This window comes from Lonchura striata, chromosome 20 (genome assembly GCF_046129695.1).
Source record: "Lonchura striata isolate bLonStr1 chromosome 20, bLonStr1.mat, whole genome shotgun sequence".
Taxonomy (NCBI): Eukaryota; Metazoa; Chordata; class Aves; order Passeriformes; family Estrildidae; genus Lonchura; species Lonchura striata.
The window spans coordinates 11,183,686-11,209,292 of NC_134622.1; the positions used below are offsets into that span (position 1 = coordinate 11,183,686).

Here is a 25,607-nt window from a genome sequence, read left to right on the forward strand (position 1 = left end):
GGCCGTGCGGAGCCGCCCTCCCTCGGGACACCGGCCCGGCACCGGCAGGGCGGGCTGCGCACAAGGACACCGACTCCCCTGTCTGAGGGACATTTGTTATGTGCTGCAAGGCCTTCTGAAGCCTCTGAGCTGCAGAGCATCGCACAGGCGGTGCCTGCGCTGTCTGGGGCACGGACCCGGCTGAACAGGCACCGACCCCTCTCAGCGGGCACTCTGACAACAAGGACCATCCCAGCAGAGGCTGATGTGACCCAGCAGAGTGCCAGCCATAGCCAGTGTCACACACACAGAGGATGAAATGCTCAGTCCCCAAATCCACGGTGACTGATGCAGGGGAGCCTTGTCCCCAAAGAGCCTGCACAACAAGTGTTATCACACCCCATTGATTCAGGCCTAACAGTGTAATGCAATAAGGTACTCAAATGTTAGGCAAGCTTGGGCTTTAACTTAGAAGTTTGTGATTATACAAAGCAATTTACAAAATTCAATTTCTTCAGAAGTATTAATTTAGCTTCATGACATCCCAGTGAAATACAAGTTATTGTATTTATATTATCCAAGAGAAAACTTCAAGCAATAATTCTCATATAGTACTGGGCTTGACCGCAAGTCCTCTAAGGATGTTTACCAATGTCTTCCTTGGTTTCATCCTTCCTCTTCTACTTCTGGTTTTTATACTGAAAAAAAAAAAAAAATTGTAGGAATGAGCACATAACTAAGTAGAAGTTCATACCAACAATAATTTACAAATCTTCTTCATGATCCACATAAATTTATGTCTACTTTCTTTAAGGCAGACTGAAATTTGGTAGGCTTTCCCTTTGCAGTATGAAACAATAAACCAGATACAGTTATTGACTAGATTGTACCTGCTGGGATTTGGTTACCACTAAAATATCATAATCTGTGACTAATCTGTGCTTGTTCCTGTAGCAATTCTCATTTGGATTTCATGGACTGGCAGAGAGAAGGACTTAACAGCCACTTAGTAAATTAAATCACAGATATTTAGAGAGAAAGTTGGACTTTTGACTTGTTTAACCATGTTAAAGTATCACACTCCCAGCCAGACTGAAATTCCAGGAAGCACAGGTGACTCTCAGCTGTCTAATGGAAACCATCCTCATTTTTTCATCTGAGAAACCAGTCTGACAGCACAGGGGCAGATCCACTGGGTGACAACTGTGCACAGGGGCTTTGCCACTGTGTGGGCTATCCCTGATCTCTGCAGCCATGGGCAAGCTCTGAGGAAAAGCAATAGTAGTTCTGGAAGTTCCTCTAAATTGTCTGAGGATAGATGCTGTTAGGAAAGCAGATGATGCATAGCAAGATGTGGCTTGTAAAATGCTGTATTTTAATTTTTTCTCCTTTAATAGAGTGATAATAGCCACCACTGCTGATATTTTAATAGAATTCTTCATGGAAACAAAGACACAGAGACCAGCCTAAATTGTTACTGGTTCTGAAAAAAACCCATAATTAGTTTATACTGACTAAGATAATTTTTGAACTAAAAATGTCAATCACAGATCCCTCCTGGCTGGGTATTTCCTTTCAGCCAGACACTTCAACATCCAGGACAACAATTTGCTATTCAGAACTTGATTTCCAATGTTTTCTTCTTTGCTCTGAACTGAAACCAAAATGCAGACAATCCGAAGCACTTACTTTATTCATTACCCAGTCAGCATCTTCAATGGCTCTCTTAATGATCTGCTGTATTCGCTCAGGATCATCTTCATCAGCATGGACTTTGAAACTCTGCAACATTCCAAGTATCACTGACTTGTCAACACAACAGTTGTCAAAATAAAGATAGCATTTAAATCTCAGAAAAATATTTGTTGCAAATAAACTGTTGGTCTAAAAAGGTAAAACCACACATTCGGACACCTGGCCATCCTCTTTCCATAACAAATCTGGTCATGTGGAATTTCGTGTTAAGTATTCTACTCCTTTCATATATCAACAACAAAAACCCCAGAGAACTTCAATTCAGAACAATTGAAATTGCCTGGTATGTTAAAACTAGAAACAGGACAACAGGTATGATCAAAGGCATGAAATTACTTCCATATGAAGTATAGAATATGAACAGCCAGATGAGATTTACCCTGATGGGGGGATATATGAATGACTGACATGGAACCAGTGGGTTTCACCATAAAAGATGTGTTTATGGAGTAAGTAATGACTGTTCACTCTCTTGACTAACACAAGAATTAGAGATGAAAGCCAAGAAAAATAGGTTTCAGGTTCAAAGGAAACAAAAAGAAATGGTCCTTCACACACTGCCACTGTAACCCTTCAAAGGTGGAAGGTGTCGAGCTTGCAGGAGAGCAGTGTGTGCTGGTTCAGCGGCAGAAGCGCCCCAGAGCCCGGGCTGCACGCACCTGCCGGATGGCGTGTCTGTAGTGCTGCTGGACGGGGCCCGGGGGCAGGCGGCGGCAGCAGCGCAGCAGGTACCGGTACAGCTGCAGCGAGCTGCGCACCAGCTGCGCCTCCGGCAGCGGGGACATGGCCGGGCCGCGGCTCTGCAACACACAACAAACCACAACACCGTCAGCTTCACCGACAACAGGAAATACAAGTGCCAAGTGATAGTGCACAACGAGAGCAGGTCCGGCACGCTGAGGCTTGGCAGCAGGGCCTGCAGAAGCTTCAGAATAAACCCCAACGTGAAATGAATGAGAACTTGCTGAGTTTATGGACAGACGGGGGCTGGCCGTCACTCCTCGAGGGGGTAAAGTGCAGAGCTCACTCCAGAGGATCAGTCTGTGATGGGAATAGCCACGTGAGACACAGTGTTTTACAGACAGACTGCCAGTGTGACTTTTGGGGAGAACCTAAACCTGTATCACAGCCCACTGCCAGGTTCCTACTTGCTAAGCCAGGATCCTTAAAAGTCCCTCAAACTTCCAGTGCTTTCCTTGAGCATCCCTAGGAGTTCATCCACAATGTGTCTTTTTAGAACGAGGACACTCATAATGGCTACAAATGGTGCTCGAATTTAACAATATTTCCTATTCTGTCATTCTGTCAAGAGTTTCAAACCTTCAGCTGGAAACAACACGGATAAATATAGAAGATAGAAAAAAACATTGTTAGGTTTGAAATTTTATATGTATTGGTAACAGCAACAGGAAAAGAACAAATCTACCAAGTTTCACGTCCATAACTATATTTACATGTCGTAACAGTAAGTCCATCCAAGTCCTATAAAGTGCTAATCAAAGACTGTAAATGCCTTGTCATTTAACAGATGGTTGCCATCTGCAAAGAGCTAAATTAACATTTGGAAAAAGGCACTTTTTACATCATTACTCTTAAGAATAAAAATAATAAATAAGCAACTGAATAATGAAGTAGGTGCATGCCATTGTTTTAGAACCATTATGATACCTACTCATTATCTGAAATATTTTTTTCCTTTTTCTTAAGTAATTTAAGTCCTTTAGCCAAATGTATTTCAGAGTACATCACGACAGCTATTACATGTCTGGGCTGTATATTTGCACAGACTAAATCTTGTTGCAATGGGGAAAATCTCTTCTCTATGCTCCTATAAATGCCCACCATAATGGGATCAAAATACTACCAAACTTCAACACATTCATCTCTTGTTTTCTTACAATGTTTTTTTTTTTCTGTAAAATATCCTTTTCTCTTTGCAGTGAAATATATGCTGGGCATCAACTCCATGCATTTTTGGTTTGGATTCATTTCACTGTGGCATTCAAGTATGGGAGGTGATTACATGCCCAACAGTCAGCTGAGAGATCCCTGCATTCCCCTTCAAGCAGCAGAAAGACAAGCAACTCCAAAATATGACTCCTCACATATAGACTGAATTATCCCCTGCCCTTTCCTCCATCAGAGACAGAAGTTTTATCATCCAATACAGAAAATTGGAATATGTAGCTGGATTCAAATTGATCCGAGTCCAAATTTTACTTTACACGCAAGTTTTTTGGGCTGTATTCTTGGCTGGTTAAGAATTTGTGTAATTCCACTGACCCTAAGAACCCAACCCTGCATTTCACATATTCCCATTTAATACAGTGAAACACATTCCAAAATTCAATACAGATCCCAAAATACATTTTGGGACCAGAGCCAATTTGTGAAGTTGTTTCTAGGCTTTGATGTGTAAACTCATCATATGTCACTGTGCTCTAATTAAACCTAAGTGGTGCAATAGATTTCCTGTCACAAATGCAAAAATCCCTCTTGTGCTGGGACTGTCCAGGACAGCTTGCTCCAGCACACAGAACAGGAGCTCTGGGAGAGAGGAAGAAACCAGTCATGGAAACATATGGATATGGAAAGATGAAGCTGATCAATGGAATTGAAAATGTTTCACTATAGATAATTAGGAATTTTCCACTGCAGTAATTTTTCATGGGAAAATGATGAGCTGTTGAATTCAAATTGGCTGACAAATACATTTGCACAGATGAATTTGTTTTGGGGGGGGAAATCCCTTTGCCTTTCATGAATACTGGACATTCTAAAAGGTTTGAAGATGGAAATTTACACTCCATCTATTATCAAACCTAAACTCCTATGAGGCTCTCATATTCAAATTTAAAAACCAAACTACCTGAGTTCTGACAGATACACAGCTCCAAAAATGCTACAAATGCTGTTATATGGCAAGCTTCACAGGGAAGTTTATCACCAAAGATTTTTGCTTCTCTTAGGATGTAACTTCATCCAGTGAAAACCTCACTGGAAATCTACCACAGCACATGGAAAAATTCATGGCTATTTTGGTAAAGTGGCTGTTTAATAGGAAATAATCTCATGACTTGCCCATTGTTAAGTTGTAAGATACTGGTACCCTGTACAAGCACACCTCAAAGGGACTAGATCCTGACAACAAGTAATGCTACACCCTCCTCCTGTGCACCCAGATGCACTGGAGAATCTGCATAGCCTCGACTGTGATTTGCCCCTTGCTCAGCACAAAAAGGACAATGAAGCACAGTAAGAATCTGCACTGCTGCCTTTTGTTCTGAAAACATTTCCCCTCGAATCCCACAAATGTTACCAGTTTTATCTGCCATATAAAAACTCTCAACCTCACAAAATCTGGCTATAATCCTGACTAATATTGTAAATCTCCCTCTGAAAACTTAAATATCATGCACAGCACAACAAACAAACGATCTACACCAAGAACTGTTGAGTCAGAAATAAAATAATCCGCTAATTGTGCTTTTCTGGAATGGATGACTGTATAATGTCCTAATCAGAAGGCTGAAATCACATTTGCATTTAGATAAAGCCCTGTTCACAAAGAGACAAGTATAAAAGGAGACACTGAGACTATTGTGGCATTTCTCTGCATTGCATAATTATTTACGTTCCTGATAATGATATTCAGATAGTGAAGCAAAGGCTGACCAAAGCCAATTAATCTTCACTCTGCATTAGCAGGTTTGGCAATTGACCCCGTGCACAGCAGAACCCTGATGAAGCTGACACTATGCCACTGCTCTCAGTTTACTTTTTTCCCCTGCTATTTTGAGTGTTTTTCAAGCAAATCCCCACAGTACAACAGTCACAATCCCTATCCCTCTGAACTAGTTAAACAGCCACCAAAGCTGGGCTCCAGAGACTAGAAGTGTTAATTAAAGGACTACAAGAGTTACCTGAGCTGTTCCTGTTTACAGGTTGGCTCCTCCTTCCTGCTCAGCCATCTCTTTCCCCAGTATATAGGCTAGAGATGTGTTTTACTGCTTTGAAGTATTACACCCTCAGAAGTCTTAATCAGGAATTTATGATTCCCCATCCTCGTCAAACCTCGTGATCTCAGGAAAAATAAGAATGCCAATATTACAAAGAAATTTGAAGCCTTTCTGAAACCTCTTTAACTACAAAACATCTTAGTTCACGTTGTGACATCAGTCCAGGAAGGCACCCAAGTGAACTGCTGCTACCCAGAAGGTTCTTCCTCTTTGGTCCCTTCCAGGTTTCCCAGATTCAGGCCTGTGAGTCCAGCCCCGAGTGCCTGCAGCAGGGGCAGAAGTCCCTTTTCTGGCACACGGCTGCCTGGTGCTCATGGCAGTGTCACACCTCCCCTCAGTCCCCAGTGGGTCACAGGAGGCAGTGAGAGGGGCTCTGGTGTCCCAGGCAAACCAGTCTGTCTGTCCATCCATCCATCCGTCCCTGCTCACAGGCACGAGAGGCTCGGAAGGCTTGGCAGCCCCAGGCACGGCTGCCCTGCAGCCCCGGCTGCCCTGCAGCCCCAGCCCTGCTGTGGGTGAGCACGGACAATGCTGCAGTCACTTCCAGCAGCCACATCTCGCTGGCTCTTATTGAGATCACGGCTTTGATGTGATCGCTTCTGACGAGCTGGGCCGGGCATTGTTGGGGTTTTGTCCTTTCTAAACACGAGCTGCCGAGTCCCCTTGCATGAGTGATGATAGCTGGGCCTGTTCACTTCTATTTCTGCTCCTCTCCCCCTTATGCTTTGATTGATGCATGAGGCAGAAGCAATGTCAGGTGAATCTGCAGAACAATTTGGGGGGCACAGCCCACAAGCCTAATGCTATTCAACAATGTTTAGAAATATTATAAATATAATAGAAATACAAACATAGAATTTTAATTGAGAAAACTTGAGAATGACAAAGAGTACTAGAGCTGGACATAATGACTACTTGTATAAATTAACCAAAGCCACAGGGCAGATGTCTTACATTACGGCCTGTTTTGGTATCACACAGCACAGACATGCAATACTGCAAATAAAACACTCAGGCTTTTGCAATCCTAGACCAGTGAGGAAACATGCTGCCCATGCTGAGGCCAGATTACCTTGTTCTGTATAATTAATAAGCATGATCAGACTAATTAGAGTAACATTCTTTGGTGCATGCTCACTAGTGAGGACCGGAACCTTCCTGGTTTAGGTGCAATTCAAACTTCTCCACTTTTTTCTCCTGAAAATTATTCTCCCGGCTTAAAGGAAATTCTGAAAGGCACAGTCTCAAAATAACTTTTTCTTCTCAGCTCTGAATTGTTCAGTTCAACTGCTGTTAAAATTAATTTTGTTCACAGTGACTAAATCTGTACGTATTTACCTTTGGGATCATGCCTGAATAGTTATCAACTTTAAACCAAAACTGCCTGCTCATTCCTTTCTTGTAAATATTGTATTTCGAAATGATCCAATGCTTAGTTCCAGTTCAGCAATTGTGATTCTCCCAACTACTTCATGTCAGTTAGTGCAACAACTTTCTGGCTGAGGTTGTATCTGTTCTGTTGGATGCTCTGAAATATCCAACTGGGCACCAAATAAGCTGCCACAACTGTTCTTGACAGACAGATACCCACTTGGCACCATAAGGCATGGAAGTGCCTTTGAAGGGCAAAACCATGCTGTCTGATTAATGACCACATTAACTCTGTGGACTATGGCACAGACAAGCATGGGAAGAACAGCAAGTCTTAAATAAGGTTTTGTAGTGGTTTTCTCAGCGGTTTGTTCAGGAAGACCTAAAATGGTTAAAGTTTATTTTACCATTATTCTTTAACACATGCTTACTTTGCTTATGCAATTCAACTTTATAATTTTTTTAAGACAAAGTCAAGACAGTAAAACAAGAAGCTGTCAGTGCAGAAAGAGCTCTTCTTTGGAAAGTACAAGAGTTGACAAACTTGTAAAGGTGGAGAGTCAGGATTTAAAACAGCAAAAGAAGTCCTCATGACCCACATTATTGACTAAAGTTTAATTTAAAATATTTGGTTTTTTTACACCAAAAATACCTAACATACTCCTCTAAGCCTTCCCTTAGTGTAAACATCGCACCAAGTCTACAAGGGAATAGAGCCTGTGCAGTGTGACCTCTCCTTTTCCTGCTCCCTCCAGCACAGCCCTTCCAGCCCTGGCTGTGCACCTAATCCCTGGATGGTGACGATGGGGCTTGTGCCCTGCCCTGGGATCTACACCTCATCCTGGAGTTGTCCTTCCCAACTCACATTATCCTTCACAGCAGTGTCCGGAACAACTCAATGTCTATTATTCCAAATCCACCTGCTGAAATTTAGCATCTGCCAATCCTTCACTCTCAATCAGAGTAATAATCTGAGCCAACCCCTTTCCTGGCATAAACCCTGTCTGTGGTGGAATTAAACCACAGATGAATTTGACCCCTCACATCCTGAGCAAAATCCACGTTCCTGGGAGCAGTGTTTATAAGCAGCAGTATTGCAGGACATGTAAGTCTGGGAGCCTTTAGCCTCTTAGGGGGATTGGCCCAGCTCACTAATCAGGGATTGTTTCCATACCAACAGCTAATCAGGGGCAGATCCCACCAGTCTTGGGGACACTTCTGAGCTCTTAAAGCCATAGCTCAAGTTTTCCCCAAAACTTCACTGTCACTCTCCAAGACCTAGTCTAGCTCAAAGGCAATCTAAGGAAAAGGAAGGTGTGGGCAGTGAGAAGCCCTCACAAATACAGACACTCCTCAGAACCCCGCAGGACATTTGCTCTCAGTGGTACAGGGCTCGCTCTTAACTGATTACACACAACACACCAACTCTGTTGAGCAACTAAACTGATTTAGAGCTCTGGCAGAGATGAAGGGGGATGAGAGAGAACTCTTTTCTCTTTGCATTTATCAATACTCATCTGAGTGAATGAGTATGGCAGGACAATTCTGAGTGGCAAAAGCATTTGATGGAAATGGAGCTGCCTTAGGTTTCACCCATGATTCTGGTTTGTTTACATTTGATGAAACCTCAGGAAAAGGGGGATAAAAGCTTTGGTTCAATTGAAGTCCTAGTGGTAACCTCCAGTGCTAATAATTAACTCAATTATGCTGAATTAATTTGATATAATTATTGGTGATGAAGCAAAGACAGCGACCCAGAGAAACTTTGAGAGACAGGAAGAAGTCTTAACAATACAAAATATGCTATAAATAGCTTCTTTTTTTCCCCCCCAAACTGAGTTGAAGACACAAAATGAGTTCATTACAGTCATCTGGCTTCACTCAACCCTCCAAATTACCCCTGTACCCAGACAAATAGCTGTGAATTCCAGCAAGTGCACTAGAATTACAGCAGGCCCTGATAAATTTGACATAGCACTCAGCACAAGTGTCTGTCCCCATCCAATTACCTAAACAATGAAGATTTAATAATACATTTAAGAGATCCACAATGCTTCTCCTTTAACTGAAGATGTTAATTAAGAACACTTTTCTGTTGTACTGTTGTCAGTTGGTTGGCTTTTTAAGCAGCAACCTGGAGGAGGCCGCTTATGGAGTCTTTTCATTTATCTGCAGTTTTTATCTAGTATTTTCAGACTCAATCAGTTCAAAACAAACAAACCCCAACTATAAAAACCAAACACCTATCTTTTTCCTCCCCCATTTAATATTTCTGTCATTTGCTTTGAAAAAAGTATTACAGAAATGCCTTCCTTGCTACGAAAATACATTTTCACTGAGGGTTTTTTAATGCTTATGTATTTAAAAATAAAAGAAAATGTCAGCGGAAGCAAAAATCAGATGTGGTTAAGTCTTGGGAAGTGGGTTAAATGACAATGAAATCCAATGAATTCTATCCAAATTAATGCTGGAAGTAGTACCAGAATGCCTCAGGACTGTGCCCTGCCTGCTCCCTCACCCTGCAGGAAGCACCCCTGGCCTGTTTCAGGGTCAGACAAAGCCTTCAGCACCCTGAGTTTGCAAGCTTCTACTGCATTTTCATTATCCTTGGTGACAAGAATAAAAATATTACCTCCATCATCACCAATTGCTTCTGAGGAGAGATTCCAAGTGCTTAGATGTAAGAAATGAATAATATTTTTCCAATTTGCTAAGTAGGTGCTGCTCACACGCCCCCAGATCACTTCCTCCCCGAGTTCTGCTGGTTCTCAAGCACAGCTGATCTTTCAGAACTAGATTTAATTGCCACCAGGCTCTGATAAGACTCATCAGTTTAAAGTAAGCCCCATTACATCCATAATTTATGCATATGATTTCAACAGATCCCTTTGTGCCCAATACTGAGGGGGCAAAAAGCACTTTCCGTGGGGAAGATGCTAATGTTTTCTAAACAACAAGTTTTAAAAAAATATTATTTCTGTAGAAACACTACATTTTAACGTGGTGTGAGGGATTTTTCAAAGGCTCCCACATTTATCTGGACAGCCACACAAATTTTGTCTATGCCTCTTTCCTACAGTCTCTTTCGTTTAGAGAGCTGAGTTACCGCTGCATGGGGAGACATCCTCGGGGAAAGGGCAGGCACAGGCTGGACAGAAGCACAGCTCCCCCTCCTTCAGCCAGCACACAGGAGCGGGCTGTGGGCTTACCTAACCCAAATGCACCTCGTGCCCATCTGCCACACAAGGGTGTCTGCGTAAGTGAGGCGCTCAGCAGCCCCTCCTGCCAGCACTGCCTCCCCCAGAACTCCCTCTGCCCACCCCCAGCCCTGCTCTGCCATCACAGCCTTCATTTTCCCTTTCATGGATTTTTGCTTGAAAAAGCATCACTGCCTTGATTGTCTATTTTCAGCCTGTATTTAAGAAAACCCTTTGGTTCCATTTGCAGCCACATCCTGTCTCAGCCTCCCCCTCTTTTTGTTCCTAAATATAAGGCTGATGCAATTTGATGTGACATGACAAAATAGTACATTTGCATTGGCAGAAACTTTCTCTCAGCAGCAGTAATTAAAGGGAGTAGATGAGACATTGCTGAAATTGGTGTTTATTTAGCCTGGAAATAAAAGGCTTCAAGATGTCTTGAGAGGGATGTTCAAGTGTGTCACGACCATGAAACTCATCAATGAGTGCTGCCTTCGACAGGCTTCCTTTCTGACAAAGAAACGGTCACTCAAACAATGTCATTGATTTAAAGAGAGTAAAAAAAGAAATCAGTTCTGTACACCATATTCCTAACCAGTGAAAATTATTTAATGTGTTTCTTGGGATTATAAATAGTACCAGGACACTTGTGGTTCCACGTAAGACAAGGCAGTCAATCTCTAACTTAGAGCACAGGCTCTCTCAACATGAGAGAAAAATCAAGATCTCATTGACCACACTGAGAATTAGGCACTTAAGTATCTGAATTTTTGATCTGAGATGCAACAGCAGAGGTCAGGTACTCACCTTCACCTACAACACAGACTTTTATTAATTGCCAAAGACAGAAATCCAGAAACAGCAGCCTGAATCCTGTAAATTCAACAGGATTCACACTACAGATTAAAACTCATCTACAAAACTCATGAATTAATTTACTGTGCCCAGTTTTGCTGAACAGATGCACAGCAAATGCCTGACAGGGTCAGGTAATGTCAGCTTTCTGCACTCTGTTCCATTATTGATAACAGCAGTAGAACACAGTAGTGGAAGAAGAGCAATATTTAGAAGTTGTGGGGGTTTACTTGATATTTAGTTTACTTAATCCATACGAAGAATTCAGGGAAAGGTCTGATAGCTGTTCCACAGGCCACAGGATTTAGCAGACATAATATGGTTTCAAGTGAAACTTCCTGCTCAGGAGCATCTTTCCTCTCCTTGTGCACACAAGGCTATTCTTTCAAACCCATCTGTGATCAGCTCAAAATCGGCAGCCCACGTTTTGAGCAGGCTCGTTTCCATCCTAACACAGATGGCACCAAGAACAGGGCAGGCCAGAAAAAAATCAGTTTGTATATTATGCTTCAGTTTTTATGGGTCAGATTACCATTCAAAGCCATCAAAATGGCAACCCATATGTGATGTGTCTGCCATCGGAACTGAAGTGATATACCATCAAAATCTTCACAGGGTTGGTTAGACAGCATTTGATTAACCATTGACTAAACTCTGATATTTAAAATAAAAGACATTTTAAATGTAAAGACATTTAAAAGTAAACGACATTTTCCTTCCCAAGAATTTTTTTACTCTGACAGATCAATAAAATTGCTTTGATGAGTCAATAAGGAAAAGACATTTTGCCATCTTCATCCCTGAACAACTGCATCGGCACGGCTCTCTTGGCAGAAGGGAGCTCAGCTTCTATGCCAAATATTCGCTTCCTCCGTGAGCCAGGTGCAGATGTTGGCTATGTCATCTGTTCCAACGTCTTTGTTCTACAAGCCAGAAAATTGTTCTCACAGCTTTGGGGAGAAAATGGGGATCTGAAGAGCTCTTTGCATGCTTTCATTGGTGGAAGAATATGAAATGTTTTAAAGACACTCTCCTAGAAACAAGAAATGTGTCCTTCCCCCCCACTTGTGACAATTAGCCAGCAGAGAGCCGTGTCCTATGGATCCCAAAGGGATGCTGCAACAAGGTCAAAGCCATGGCGTTCTGTTCCCTGCCTCCTACACATCCTCTGCCTTCCTGCAGTGCCAGCTACAGCCCATTCCCTGCTCTAGGGAGAGCATTATCCCAGATGCTACAAAGACTCTGCTGCCACAGGGACAGGTTTTAAAGTGGGCAGGCCTCTTCTGGGAGAAGTCTATTCAACAGTAAAAGGTATTGGAAATGTCCCACTATGTTACCACAGCACCTGGAACTCAACTGCCATGCTGACAGACAGGGTCACCAGCCTGTGTCACTGCCAATGGCAACATTCTTCATTCACAGGTTTTTTCAGCCCTCTAGCCTCTCTACATGATATTTTAGTCAATGCTGATACTTCAGGTGCATATTCTCAACCAGATACAATATGCACAATGAAAAATTCACTTACAGCATCCAGAGTAGAGGATCTTTAATTATCTTCACAGATTAGGCCTGTCCAAGTCCAAAAGCAAGCAAGAGACCTGCAGAGAAGAATCAATTTTCATTATCTGTTTTTCCTCAACTCGCTACTTGAAGTGCCATTAATAAAGAAGTGCTGAAAAACCCATCCATAGCTCAGTTTATTCCTATGGGACCTTTCACTTTCATATGACCAGTTACATCAGACATAAATGTATGGCTTTAACATGAACAGGCTATTGCTTTCAGTCATCTACTATAAAAAGCTTAAAAAATATACCCTACAGAAAGATTTAAGTAGAGAGAAATTCTGACTCAGGAGAACTGACTCTTCAATATTTCCTGATAAGAGCTGCTGGAGGTAAGAAACCATTTACCTCCATTAAAGAGCCACAGTTTCTCATACTCAGAACTCTGTACAATGACATAATAATTACTTTACAGTATTCTGCATACAAGAAACTGCTTTGGACCCAGGCAACAACAGACGGCACACAGGAAACTGCTTTTCTCGAATACACGATTGTACAGTGAGTAAAGGAAAGCAACTAATTCTCTAAAGCCAACACTAATTTGTTTGTTTAGCACCTTTCCTAAGTTTGTTGAAGTCAAGCAAACAGATTTCTCTGGCTGTCCAAAGACATCTGGATCACGTTTTATTTCAGATCCTGTCAGAGATTTTAAAACAAAAGTCCTGGAAGATAACAACAGAGACTCTGAACAGATATGTTTTTGCCTCCCTTTGAAAGACACAAGTCTTTAAAAAATCTAAGGCAAAACTCTCAAGAACATTTACAAACACATGGATCAAAGACAGCTGTTGCCACAGATTATTTTTTTCCCCCAAGTATTTAAGAGTAGAACAATTTGGTGACATATGATGATTGACAACAGCTTGGGATGTTGACGTTCAGGTTTGGTATCTAATGTCAGCACATATATTTGCCCTCTGAAGGCCATCTCAGGATGCTCACAGGCAGACTTACTGTAATAGGCAGTGTGAAACAAGAATCCAGAAGAACAGATTCAACTTTAAAAGCTCATCCTGAGTCCACTGACACTTTCTAGCTGTGGTAGAAAAACTAAACACCAAAAGCTGCCTTATTTTCATCCATCACCTACATTTTCCTTTCTGAGAGCAGAGGACCTCTGATAAAGATCTTGGCTGAGTGCTGCAGAAAACACCTCTCATTATCATTGTTAATTAGCACTTAGCAGATATACCTGCAGTTAGCTATCCCACCAGGACATTCACCACGCCCTTCCAGAAGTGCAGTCCTCCTCTGTTAACTCATAACCAATGTAATACCCAGACAGCAACACAATTAACTTATCCTTAGGCTGATATTCAAACCAGCAGTTACTTCTATAATTCACTTAGCAGAGCATCAAGCATCTGGGCCCAGAAAGCTTTCTAAACCTACTCCAAATACACCCAGATGAGCTTTGGGAACACAGTTATACAGTATCAGTTGCTGTTTCATTGTTCAGTGATAAACAGTGCTTAAAGTCTAACCTGAATTTCCACTTTGGAGGTGTCTTTGAAGAAAAGTTCATGTCAAACTTGAGGTTCCTTTGTGCTGCCAAAGTGTATAAAGAGCACTGATGTAAATGTGAATTACACTCCTGACACGGTTATTAACTGGTATAAGTTGTTAAAGCAAATAATCTCCAACTTGCTGCCCTATTTTTATCTACTAAAAGCCCAGTGCCTTCTTGTATCCCCCAGTGCAAAGCTGACCGGCACTCAATCCCTTCTGTGCATCAGATTGGTGACAAGATTTCTGCATGTTTGTATGCCACCTCCAAGCATCTGCAGCCTGGAACAATGTGTGGCACTGTTGATTTTATATAACCTTTAAAAACAAATAATAAAATTCTAGTGTGCCCCTAAAACATGTTCAGAAAAACAGGCTTACTTTCCATACACATACATACTTCCAAGCAGAACTTGGGAGCCCATGTTCATTCCTGTCTATGAGGGAGCAATAATATTGCTGTTCAATTTCTTATTTATCCTGTATCATGCATGCTCACCATATCCAAAAGGAATACAGAAATGCTATCTGTAAAGTCTTTACACTTTAATAAAGTCATTGGTAATTATGGTAATAATTTACTGAAGGTAAACAGCCACAAATCTGCTGTTCCTAGCATGCTAAAACGTATTTATCTGTTGGTCTATATGGAAATTTGTTTCAGTGGGCAAAGATCAAAGCCACACACACATTATTTTTCAGAGGGCTGCCAGTGTTTGTTCATGGAATGATGAATCCCATTTGTTGCATTACATCCCTGTCTCTGTATGTCACAACTCTGCTTCCCACTGGTGTGAGAACAGGACCAGAGTGGAATCAACTGCTCTGCTCACACCTTTCTTCCCCAGCATGAACTGGCCAACTTCTACTGGGAGAAACATTTCCATAACAATCTGACCAGACTTCTCCCTCATTTGTTTGCAATGAAAGAGTTAATATCTGTGACCCAAATATGGAGACCCATTTTAAACTTGCTGAAAATTGCTTTTTAATCCTAGCTCTCGAGGATTTCCTTTGAAACCATCTGCCATGCACACTGGGTACTCTTTCCCTGTATATATGCAGGATTACTATAATATGGGTTCTTTTGTGTAACTTAATACATTTCAGCATATTAAAAAATTAGTTGAAATTTCCATTTTTTTTTTAATTTCAAGTGCCATAAAAATGACTGTAGAAGTCAAAACCACTGACAAGTTCACGGCAAAGCCAGCACCCATATTTATCTTATATACTGGAGTATTTGCCTTGCAATTCTAATATTTAATCACTCTGACACTGGCTGGGTTTAAGGAATAGTTATGACTTATTAGTATAACTAACGCACATGCTTCAAATCAAGTTCAAGAATTTTAAACTTTAGGAATGGATTTAATCATATGCTTTACCAGGCTTAAATTTCCCATTCTTATTTTCAAGTCTGGAAGACACAACATCATGATTAGAGATCAGAAAATATTTCCCAATATTATTTCAAATCTATTGCCAAGCTTTTTCTATTTTCTCACTATGAACCTTTATGCAATTGCATTCTTATAGTACATATCCTGAAGAGAAAGAAAAACATCACACTTGTAAATAAACTGAATTTTAAGACTGGCACATGCAACTATGTATATTATAGCAAATATCCAAAACTTAAATTAGAGAAAGTATACTGCTTACTATCACAATAATCACAGCCAGAGTGATTGAAAATAGCAAACATTCAGCAAGCTAGATTTAGAATCAATTTATTGAATCAGCCTATAAAGGAAAAAAAAAATCTAAATCCCAGCACAATTATCAAGCATCTTCAGAGTGACATACTTCTAAAAAAGAGTGATTTCCCTGCAAATATTCTGAGAACAGAAAATAAGGACAATTATTTGCATAGGTTTAATCACATAATGTGACACTGGTATTTCAGGAGCCAGACAGCCAACAGCCTGTGAACTTCTTTGTTCCACATAAACACATCTCAGAGCACCAAACCTGTGCCTGGGCTTCCTGAGCAGCCCTGAGTCTTCGCTCACATGATTCATTTCACAGCCAGTCACCCAAGAGCTAATACAAGTGAGCGGCAATGAAAATCCCCCTCCAAACCAAAGGGAGGATCCCATTCCCTTTGATGCCTTTTCCCTGGAAAGGAGCTGTGTTAGATGGGATAGAAATATACAGGAGAGATGTACACATACATATGTTGGAAGAATGTAGAGAGGAAAAAACAAGCAAATCATTTTGTTTCAGCACTAACAGATGTTGAAGCATGATCATCCTGCAGACACGTTACTTTTAATACAATACTGCTCATAAAGTGAGGGGGGGAGGACAGAACCAATGCCCAATTACCCAGTTTTTTCAGGGTTTCCATTTTAATGAGCTTCCTGGATGATTCTGTTATTTTAATTTTCCTCCTCTAATAATCTTATCAAATTAGTTTTGTCTAAAACATCATCAAAAAGAAAATCAGCTGTATAACAAAATCCTAAAATTGCTGGTAGCAGGTTCTTATGATGCACGTTATACATCATTTACTTCTGTACAAATGCAGAGCAATTCCCAAGATCCTACAGCACTGCTGGGATTAGACTTGAATGACTGAAAACAGTCTCATGTCCTGACACATCTGCTAATGGCAAACACATAGAAACAGACTAACAGCGCAATGGCATTTGCAGATAGATCTGTGCTGAAAAAAACAACCAAATGCAGAACAAATAGATTAAAGCCACCTTTCTGTGGCTAAGGGAGGGATTAGGGGAAGCCTGGCCTGCATTCCAGCTGCAGACTAACCTGCTGTCCTGCCAGACTGCATCTGCCACTCCTGTTACCAACAGAGGCAGTGACTTGCCACCTGGCCAGCCATGTGAGGAGCTGGTGACACCAGGGGTGGCCGTGGGGCCACTGCTGCAGCCAGAGAGCACAGAGCTCACGTGCCCTGCATCCACCAGGCAGCACTAGCCCCAAGCAGCCCTGCATGCCCTCTGCAGTGCCCGGCCTTGCAGGCAAGGACAGGGCAAGCACGAGCAAGAGCTCCAGTGATGGCACTCGCGACCTCGAAACAAAAAAAAGTAAAGACAAACCCCCAACAGCCATAACTGTTTACACAGCAGCTTTCTTACAACCCACTGGTCCCCCAGTACCACAGGAATTAGTGATGCAGAACTAATTGATACAAATCTCCTGAGGGGAGAGTTGCTGCTGGTTATCCCAAGATGAGAAATTTAGTCCAGAAGGATAAATTGGACAGACAGCTGAAAAGCTTTAGTTCTCCTGGTAGGAAAGGAATTGATCTGGTAAAGAAAGCCCTTAAAGAGATACTATCAAGTCAAAAAAACAGGACTAGGAAAAACATTCATAGTCTTAAGACAACTAAGAAACATCTGAAAACTGTGTTTATATCAGTACAGTTAATTATTCCCATCTTCACACAAAAGATGAAAAACTGAAGATGTCAAAATTTTAACATTTCTCCTAGTTAAACTTATGTTATGAATATAATTATGAAACTGCTATGAAAATCCCTGCTCTTCAATTAGAGATTTAATTTTTGCATCTAGTATTTTTATTTATCAATTTCCCTTCCTCCAAGTTGATAAAAAATAGAAGTATTCAGATATTCACAAGCATGTAAGAGATTCTATTAATGATTCTGGCAAAAGGTTGTATCAGACTTTTCTGGATTAATTTTACTGCCCAAACCCTCAATTCCATTCATTACAATAATTTTGTGCGATAAACAACAGTTCATGTGCATGTCACACATGCAGTCTGCATTTTTTGCTCTGAAGTGCACATAGGCAAGATTTATTTTCTTCAAAACATCTGATTTCAAGGACAGGATTATGAAGCAATAACACAACAATGAATTCTCAAAAGAAACCTGGAACCCGTGGAGCACTGGCTCATCAAGTTGTGGGACTGGAGGACGTGAGCCCTGTGCTGTACTCAGGGACAATGGGATGTCACAGCCATCCCTGCTGCTGTGCTCTGCTGCTAGGCTCAACGCTCTCCTGAGGCTGTCAGGGAATCAAACACTCCAAACTAGCTGAGGAGCTCCCAAACTAACAAAATTCTCCATGTACAACCAATGCCTGTTGTCAGTCTGACCATAGAGACAAGAGCTTCCATCACCTGAACCAGTGACTCCAAATTCCATGGAAGGGAAGATCTCCAAAGCTGCTATCTTCCTTGGACAACGAGTTTGAATCAAGACAGGAACTGAGCTGCGTGATGTGACTCAATGCTGAGTTCAGCCTATCCAGCCTGTGGCACTCCCCACCAGCTGAGAATCTCTGCTCACAGGGGACATAGCCACCCTGAACCTCAGGGTAATTCAGAGCACCTCTACTCAATGTGTGGCTTGGCATTATTTCAGGTACCAGTTTACTCTAGGAACAGTGGATCATGGAGAACAAGGTCAATCAACATGTAACATATTTAAACAAGCAGCAAACAGCGATGCAACTCTTGGAAAAAACATAAATGTACCATCACACAGAGATTAAAATCATGCATTGTTTTTCGCCTGGAGAGGAGGAAAAGGAAGTAGCCTGCTTCTCTCCCCTCTCCAAAACCCATCATTTAGGGATGCTGCTCGCACAAGGACAAGTGCCTTGTGGCGATGCTTTCAATTCTGCACCTTCTAGGGAAGATAACACACTGTGGAGCTATTTTAAGAACATCTCATTCACAAAGGTCTCCAATTCCGTCTTCAGAGACAGAGAGGATTTTCTTGCTGCTTCAACGTCTTTACTGGCTTGACATTTGCTTCAGAGGGAATTCATTTGCTGTTCCAACATCAGAATGGAGCAAGAGCAGCTGCCAGGAGAGGGATAAAAGGAAACACTGTCGACAAAGAGCAGCAGGGTCATTTCTGGTGCAAAGAAATATAGAACAGAGAGAACCGCAGAACTGACACTTTCTCCAGAAAGCAGCAGGGGATAAAGATGTCCCCTCTGCCTCCTGAAACCGGTGTTTAGAAAGGGACTAAACAATCAGCTTTAACTTTGTAAATGACTGATTATTACAAACCAACTGTAAGCACCTGAGCATTCCCACTTAAAGCCAAGTTCATGCTTAAATGCTGCAGTCAGCAAAGAACTCAGTAAGTCCTTCAGAACTCTCAAAAGAAAACAATTCTGGCTAGAAAGCTCTGCAGAGCACAAGCTCAGTGTTTGGGAGGTGACATTTTTTGGATGATTTCAAGCTGCAGTGCTAATCCTGACCATCATATCTGTATATGGAGCACACTGGACAGATTTGGGGCAGGGCTGTGATCCCACCACAATAAATTGTTCTGCGAGAACAGAGGAGGCTGAGGGTCCAGGGAAGGAACACAGGTACCCGTGGAGTCTGATATCCACCATCAGGGAGAAGCGCAATCTTGGATGACACCATCTGTCCCTCACAGCAGTTGTCCCCCACCCCATCCCAGGCACATCATGCTGCCCTGCTGCAGGAAGCTCCATTCCATCCTTTAATTGCTCTCCAAGGCAGTGCCACATTCCCACAGTGCTGCTCTAAAGAGTCACCCTGCCTGCTACCTGACTGACAGCCTCACAACAGCTCACCTGCTCGGCTGGATTACTCGATTCTTTTCCCTCTATCTTATTAAAACGTTGCCCTGAGCAGGGCAGGGACTTGTCCCTCATTCCACAAGACAAGCAGACCCTGCCCTCCTCCTACATGAAGGAATATTGTCATCCTTTCAAAAGTTAAGACAGAAACCTTTATACACAACCAAAATATTCCTTCCCCTGCTCCTCTCTGAATTTTATTAATGGAGGAATTTATTCTTTTCCAGTTTCATGGAGAAAAGGTTTTGAAGACAAAAACTCTGGAAAATTATTCCTTGCGAAGAAAAGGGCTAACATACTTGAACAGCAATTTTAATCCCATGATATTTTGTGTACATGCTTATTATGTTACACGTTAGGATCACAGTTTATTTGGAGTGTGGTATTTATCTGACTAACCAAACCTGCTCAGATCCATAGGCATGAGTACCATGTTTCTGACACCTTAAAGGCTCCAGCACCAGGATTTATGAATTAAGTATTTCCAGGGTGTTACAGAATACTGAGGACTGTATCTGCAGAGTGTTATATCAGGGTATGTGTGGGCTTGTCAAACACCCACATGATAAATTATCAATAGTGCAGCTCAGAGCACCCCTTTTGTGGATCAGAGACAAATCTGTGCATTTTATTATGCTTTGTTCCACTTAATGTTATTATTTTCTGCATTAAAGGTTCACAAAACCCTTACATGCCCAAATGCTGAAGGACATTCACACACAAAAAATGATCAAAAGACTTATTCTAATATTTCAAGTCCTGTTTTCACAGCTAGTTCATGTGGGACAAGGAAAAAATGCTGACAAGTTATGTCTGGAACTGGACAATTACATTTTATATTGTTCAAGATGATACAATCTTTTGCGTAGAATGTTAAGGTTAAAACACTACTGAGGAGCATTAAAGAAACAGGACTAGCTGATTATAAAGTGCCTACCATCCCTTGCCTGTATGCAGAGCACTGTCAGAGATTATAACTCTGCAAACCAAGTGTCAAATCTGAGAGGAAAATAAATCTCTCAAGAGTCAGAAAAGACTAAACTTGAAGCAGTGGATTTTCAGAAATGAACAAGCGTGAGCCCAGCATTTCTGATGCACAATATTGACTTTTACATGCAGCAACAGACCTCTGTTGAGGAAACAAAGGGTCTACTAGGCGAGCACTTTGCAAGTTTCATGTTTTCCTTACTACCCTTCTGTTTTTTCCTTACGCATACTTCCCTATGAATCAACTTGATCTTGTCCTCCTTAACCTGCCTAAAAAGCAGTTGAACTGAGAGCTTTTAAGTTTCACAGTGTGAAGAGGCCAGGAACATCAGTTGAAAGTGTTTATGAACCCAGTGTGCAAGTCAGATACACTGGTGAGGGTGGGCCACCCAACGCTGGCACCTGACAGAACTCCATATGGGCACCAAGATAAGCACATCCCTCACCAGGCTTCACCTCACAGAGCAGGGCTGCTGCAGCTTCCAAGGGCAAATAGAACAACATGGCTGTAGCATTTAGTGCATCTGGAAACGATAAAGTGGGTCCCAGATTTTACCCACACTTCACAGATGGAAGCTGGGGAGCACGGTTTGGAGTGATCTGGTCATGGACTGCTAGGAAACATGTGCCAGTGCCAGGAGTGCAAACCCTGCGCTTCTCCTGCTGCTGCTGCTGAGAACCCACTGACATGACAGCATCTAACAACACTTTCAGGGTACTTCTAAGGCAAGACACTTATTTACCCAGTGAAGTACCTAACTGAACAAACAGTTAAGGTGACACTGTGTTTAGACCTGAATAGTGGCACTGAGACACTGACCTGCAAATACACTGAGAACCCAGTTTCTCATACAAGGATTATTGGGCCACTGCTCCCTTTTACTACTTGAAAAGGTTTTGCAGAAGAGAGAAAAAGAAAAGTCCATAATGAAAATGTGTGGGAGAGTTTTAAAAACCTTGCAGTCTTGCCAAGACAGCCCTATGCCCTTTTGTACCAGCTTCCTTCCTTCTCCCCCACACCACACCTCCCCAGAGCCCCAGGGGAAGCAGAAACCAGGAGAACCCTTGGGGTGTGCCATATTCAGACCCGGCTTGTTATCAGCTCCAACAGAAACCCCAGACAGCTACAAATGTGAGTTCCAAATAAGTATTCTGTCTCTTCTTCCAATAGGTAATATAAAATGGCTGTAAACCAAAATTTGCTTGTTTCTTTTTTTCTTAAGTGCAGTCTGTTTTTAAGATGGTGACATGACAGCAAAACTCTGATATAATTCCAGACTGGACTATTAATAACCATATTTCCAAATGCAACAGGGATAGCTTTAACAAAGGAGCCCATCTTCAGTCCTGCAAGACTTTTCTTGATTACATTCTCAAAGAGCAGGCAAAAATTACCCAACTCCCATTGTTATAAAGTATCCCCAAAGTATCAAACCCATACTTGCAAAGATTTTGCACTGAGGTTTCAGGAGTCACAACAGGCTGTCACATTTATACGCTCTCTTCCTCCCCCTGCAGAGGAGCCTAATGCTGTCCAGTCTTCAGAAACAAACAGAAAGGACAGATGACAGGACTGCACCTTCAGGGATCTTCTGGTAACACCTCAGCACTGCAGCTGTCCTGTCACAGCTCTGCTGAGCTCTTTTCCTGCCCAGACAGGAGCCAGGGGCAGCGAAGGAGAGGCTCAGCTCCCTCCCAGCACAGCGAACACATCCCCTGTCAGTCACGGACTGCCTCCGAAATGCTCAGTTCAGTTACCTGAAAGAACCTCTTCATCACCCTCACGGTAATTTAACTCTACCACCATGGGAAAGGCTCCAGTAACCTGGGAGAGTTTTTCTGAAGTAAAACTATTAATCAGATATGATTAATATTCGCATGAGAAAATGGAAGGTGTTAAAACTTTTTTTTACCCACCCCTGTGTTTCAGGGAACACTGATGCCTTACCCAAAGACACTGCAGTCCCCAGGCATGCAGATTCATAGCGTGAGGGAGCTAAAACAACAACCAAAGGATATTTCGGTCCTGGTTAACACGTACCTGGCAGTGTCCCCTGAGCGTGTTCTGAGCACGCTGAAAGGAGCCTCGCAGAGACTGCCTCGGGCAATGGGCCACGCTGCTGGGAGCACTACACCCTCTCATTAGCGGTTTATTTCTCTTTCCTGCCAAGGGGAGCCCACGCACGGCGGGACATGGTGCCACAGCCCAGGGGCCCCGCTGCCAGCCCCGCAGTCGCCGCTCTCCGGTCCTCAGAGACTCGAAAAACAGGCCCCAAAACCCCACAGATCCCCTGCCCTTGGCGGGCAGCCCCCGTCGGCCCGCCGTGCTGCGGGACCGGCCCCGGCGGCAGGGAGCGGGCGATTCCCGAGGGCACCGTGACCCGGGCGGGAGCAGGGTGGGCACAGAGGGAGCTGCGGGGGCAGCGGAACCGGGCGGTGTGAGGGCACAAGGGCACCGGGACCCGGCGCGGCCGCTCAGCCCGCCCTCAGCGCGGCTCGCGCTCCGCCGCCCCCTCAGCGCCCACGGCGACCCCGCGCGCGCCGCGTCCTCACCTCACCCCGCCCCGGGCCGCGATTGGCCCCGCCCGCCGTCCGTCAGCAGATCCCCTCCGCCCATTGGGCGCCTGCCGCCCGTGGGCGGGCGCAGCGGCCGCTTCCTCATCCGTGATTTGCGGAGCGGCGGCTCCTCCGCCGCCCACCGGCTCCGCCACTGGCGAGGAGAGCTGTCGGTCGCGCCGCCGCCCGCCTCCCCGTGCCATTGGCCCAGTAACCTCTTTTCGGGCTTTCGTTTCTCTGCATTGGCTCATTGGACTGGACGGGCGGCTGCGATTGGGCGAAGAGCGGCTCCCGGGGGCGGCACTGAGCTCAGGAGCAGCGTCCATTGGCCGGCGGCCCGCCGTGAGTGGCAGGAGGGTGAAGGAGGCGGGCCCGCCCGGGGTGAGGGTTGTGTGAGGTGAGGGAATCTCGCGGGGTCTCGGCGGCTCCGGGCGCGGCGGCGCGCGCTGATTGGCCGGCGGGGTCACGGGGGCGGGGCCGCGCCGTGGAGAGGATGGGGGGGGGAGCTCCGCACGGCCGCGCGCGGTGGGCGGGGCGCGCCGGGCGCCGCGCGGCGATTGGTCGGGGGCGGCTCTCGCGCAGCCCGGCGGGCCGGGCGCGATTGGCTGCGGGCGGTGTCGGGCGCGCGCCCCGCAGGGGGGGGGGAGCGCGTGCCCGCGGCGCGGCGCGGGGCGGCGGGACCAGGTGAGAGCGGGGCCGGGGCCGCGGCCGGGGCCGCGCGGGGCGGGCACCCGGGGCCGCCCCCACACCCTCCCGCCGCCCGCACCGCGGGCCCCCTGCCCTCCACCCCCGGCCCGACGCCCCCCGGCCCGCCCGGCCCCGCCCCGCCGCGGGTCGCGCTGTCAGGGGCCGCTGCGACCTGCCCCGCGCCCCCTCCCCGGTCCCGCTCCGCCCCGTCATTCATTCGCCACTTTTCCCCCTCCTTCGCCCCCCCCTCCCCCCCGCGATCCCTGTCCTGCCCCGGCCCTTCCCTTCCTCCTTCTGTTTTTATCTTCTTTTAGCCCCCTTGCCCCCCTTTCCTCGCCCTGCGCCGCCCTCCCTTCACTTTCTCTGGGTCCTTGTGTGTGTTTCAGGCCTTCAAGGAAAAGTTGCAAACTCCCGAGTTGTTGCTGCTGTGAGGGAGCAGGTGCCTGGAAGGAGGGAGCAGGTGTCTGGAAGGAGGGAGCGATGTAGGAGGTGCCCGGGCGCAGGGAGGTTCGGGGGACACATGGAGAGGGTGTGGGAATGGCAGGGCTAGGCTGGCCAGCCCTCGCGGGGTGTTCAGGGCACAGGCTCCGAGCCCTCCCTCCGGAGGGAAGGGGGATTGATCACGGTGTTTAATTTTTATAACAAGAAAAACAACAAAAATAACCAAAAGTGAAGGAAAAAACCCACCCCGGCCCCACCCAGCTGCCCAAGGATGGAGTTGGAGTAGCCAAGCCCAGCTGGATGCTGGGGAAGGGGTTGGCGCCCGCACACATGAAGAGACTCCCCGAGTTGTTTGGCTTCGCGAGGAGATAAGGCCAGTGGAGCTCCATGTTTTTAAAGGTGGGCCGTGTATGATGAAACCCAACTTCTTTTAAAGTGTAGCAGATTTAATTTTTATGGCCAAATGACAGCTTGACCCAGTTGTTATCCAATCAAAGGGCATTTTTTTGAATGTCTCTTTGTGGCACAACAGCCAACGCAAAAATGATGGCGGCTTACAATGGCGGTACGTCTGCGGCAGCAGCAGGTCACCACCACCACCATCACCACCACCTTCCTCACCTCCCTCCTCCTCACCTCCATCACCACCACCATGCTCAGCACCACCTGCACGCCGGCTCGGCGGCCGCGGTGCACCCCGTGCAGCAGCATGCCTCCTCGGCCGCCGCGGCCGCCGCAGCCGCAGCCGCCGCCGCCGCGATGTTGAACCCAGGGCAGCAGCAGCCGTACTTCCCATCCCCGGCCCCGGGCCAGGCCCCCGGACCGGCTGCAGCAGCCCCAGCTCAGGTACAGGCTGCAGCAGCTGCTGCAGTCAAAGCGCACCATCATCAGCACTCACAACATCCACAGCAGCAACTGGACATTGAGCCGGACAGACCCATCGGATACGGAGCCTTTGGTGTTGTCTGGTGAGTAGAGACAAAAGTGAACCGATACCTCCTTGTCATTCTTTACCTGATCATAACTCATCCTTGTTTTTGTCATTGGAATCAGAATACAAGAGAGCTGCTTACTAAGAGTTTTTTTGCTGGTTCTTCTCCGTTCTTAGAAAGTTGCTTC

General features: G+C 44.8%; 2 protein-coding genes across 9 annotated transcripts in view; one reads left to right on the forward strand and one right to left on the reverse strand.

Annotated features, from left to right (window-relative positions):
- Window positions 1-425: 425 nt before the first annotated feature.
- Window positions 426-23,413, reverse strand: LYRM9 (LYR motif containing 9). 3 transcript variants are annotated; one of them, XM_021533049.3, is made up of 5 exons: window positions 23,358-23,413; window positions 12,708-12,780; window positions 2,394-2,534; window positions 1,669-1,761; window positions 426-677 (listed from the first exon to the last, which is right to left on the reverse strand). In XM_021533049.3, exons 3-5 carry the CDS (start codon window positions 2,517-2,519, stop codon window positions 660-662), a joined length of 237 nt encoding a protein of 78 aa, XP_021388724.1. In that variant the 5' UTR covers window positions 2,520-2,534; window positions 12,708-12,780; window positions 23,358-23,413; the 3' UTR covers window positions 426-659. The 3 variants fall into 3 exon arrangements, with proteins under 3 accessions (XP_021388724.1, XP_021388723.1, XP_031362307.1); XM_021533048.3 differs by lacking the exon at window positions 23,358-23,413 and adding an exon at window positions 22,846-23,202; XM_031506447.2 differs by lacking the exons at window positions 12,708-12,780; window positions 23,358-23,413 and adding an exon at window positions 9,757-9,770.
- Window positions 23,414-23,615: 202 nt separating this feature from the next.
- NLK (nemo like kinase) overlaps window positions 23,616-25,607 on the forward strand; it is a 38,503-nt gene continuing 36,511 nt past the window's right edge. Inside the window, exons 1-4 of one of the 6 annotated variants that reach the window (XM_077787606.1) lie at window positions 24,002-24,044; window positions 24,434-24,486; window positions 24,750-24,887; window positions 25,021-25,456. In XM_077787606.1, coding sequence (XP_077643732.1) covers window positions 25,032-25,456 — 425 coding nt within the window. In that variant the 5' untranslated portion in view covers window positions 24,002-24,044; window positions 24,434-24,486; window positions 24,750-24,887; window positions 25,021-25,031. Of the gene's footprint in view, window positions 23,758-23,988; window positions 24,045-24,433; window positions 25,457-25,607 lie in introns of those variants that run through there. The other 5 variants (XM_031506424.2, XM_077787605.1, XM_077787604.1 and 2 more) reach the window with 5 other exon arrangements.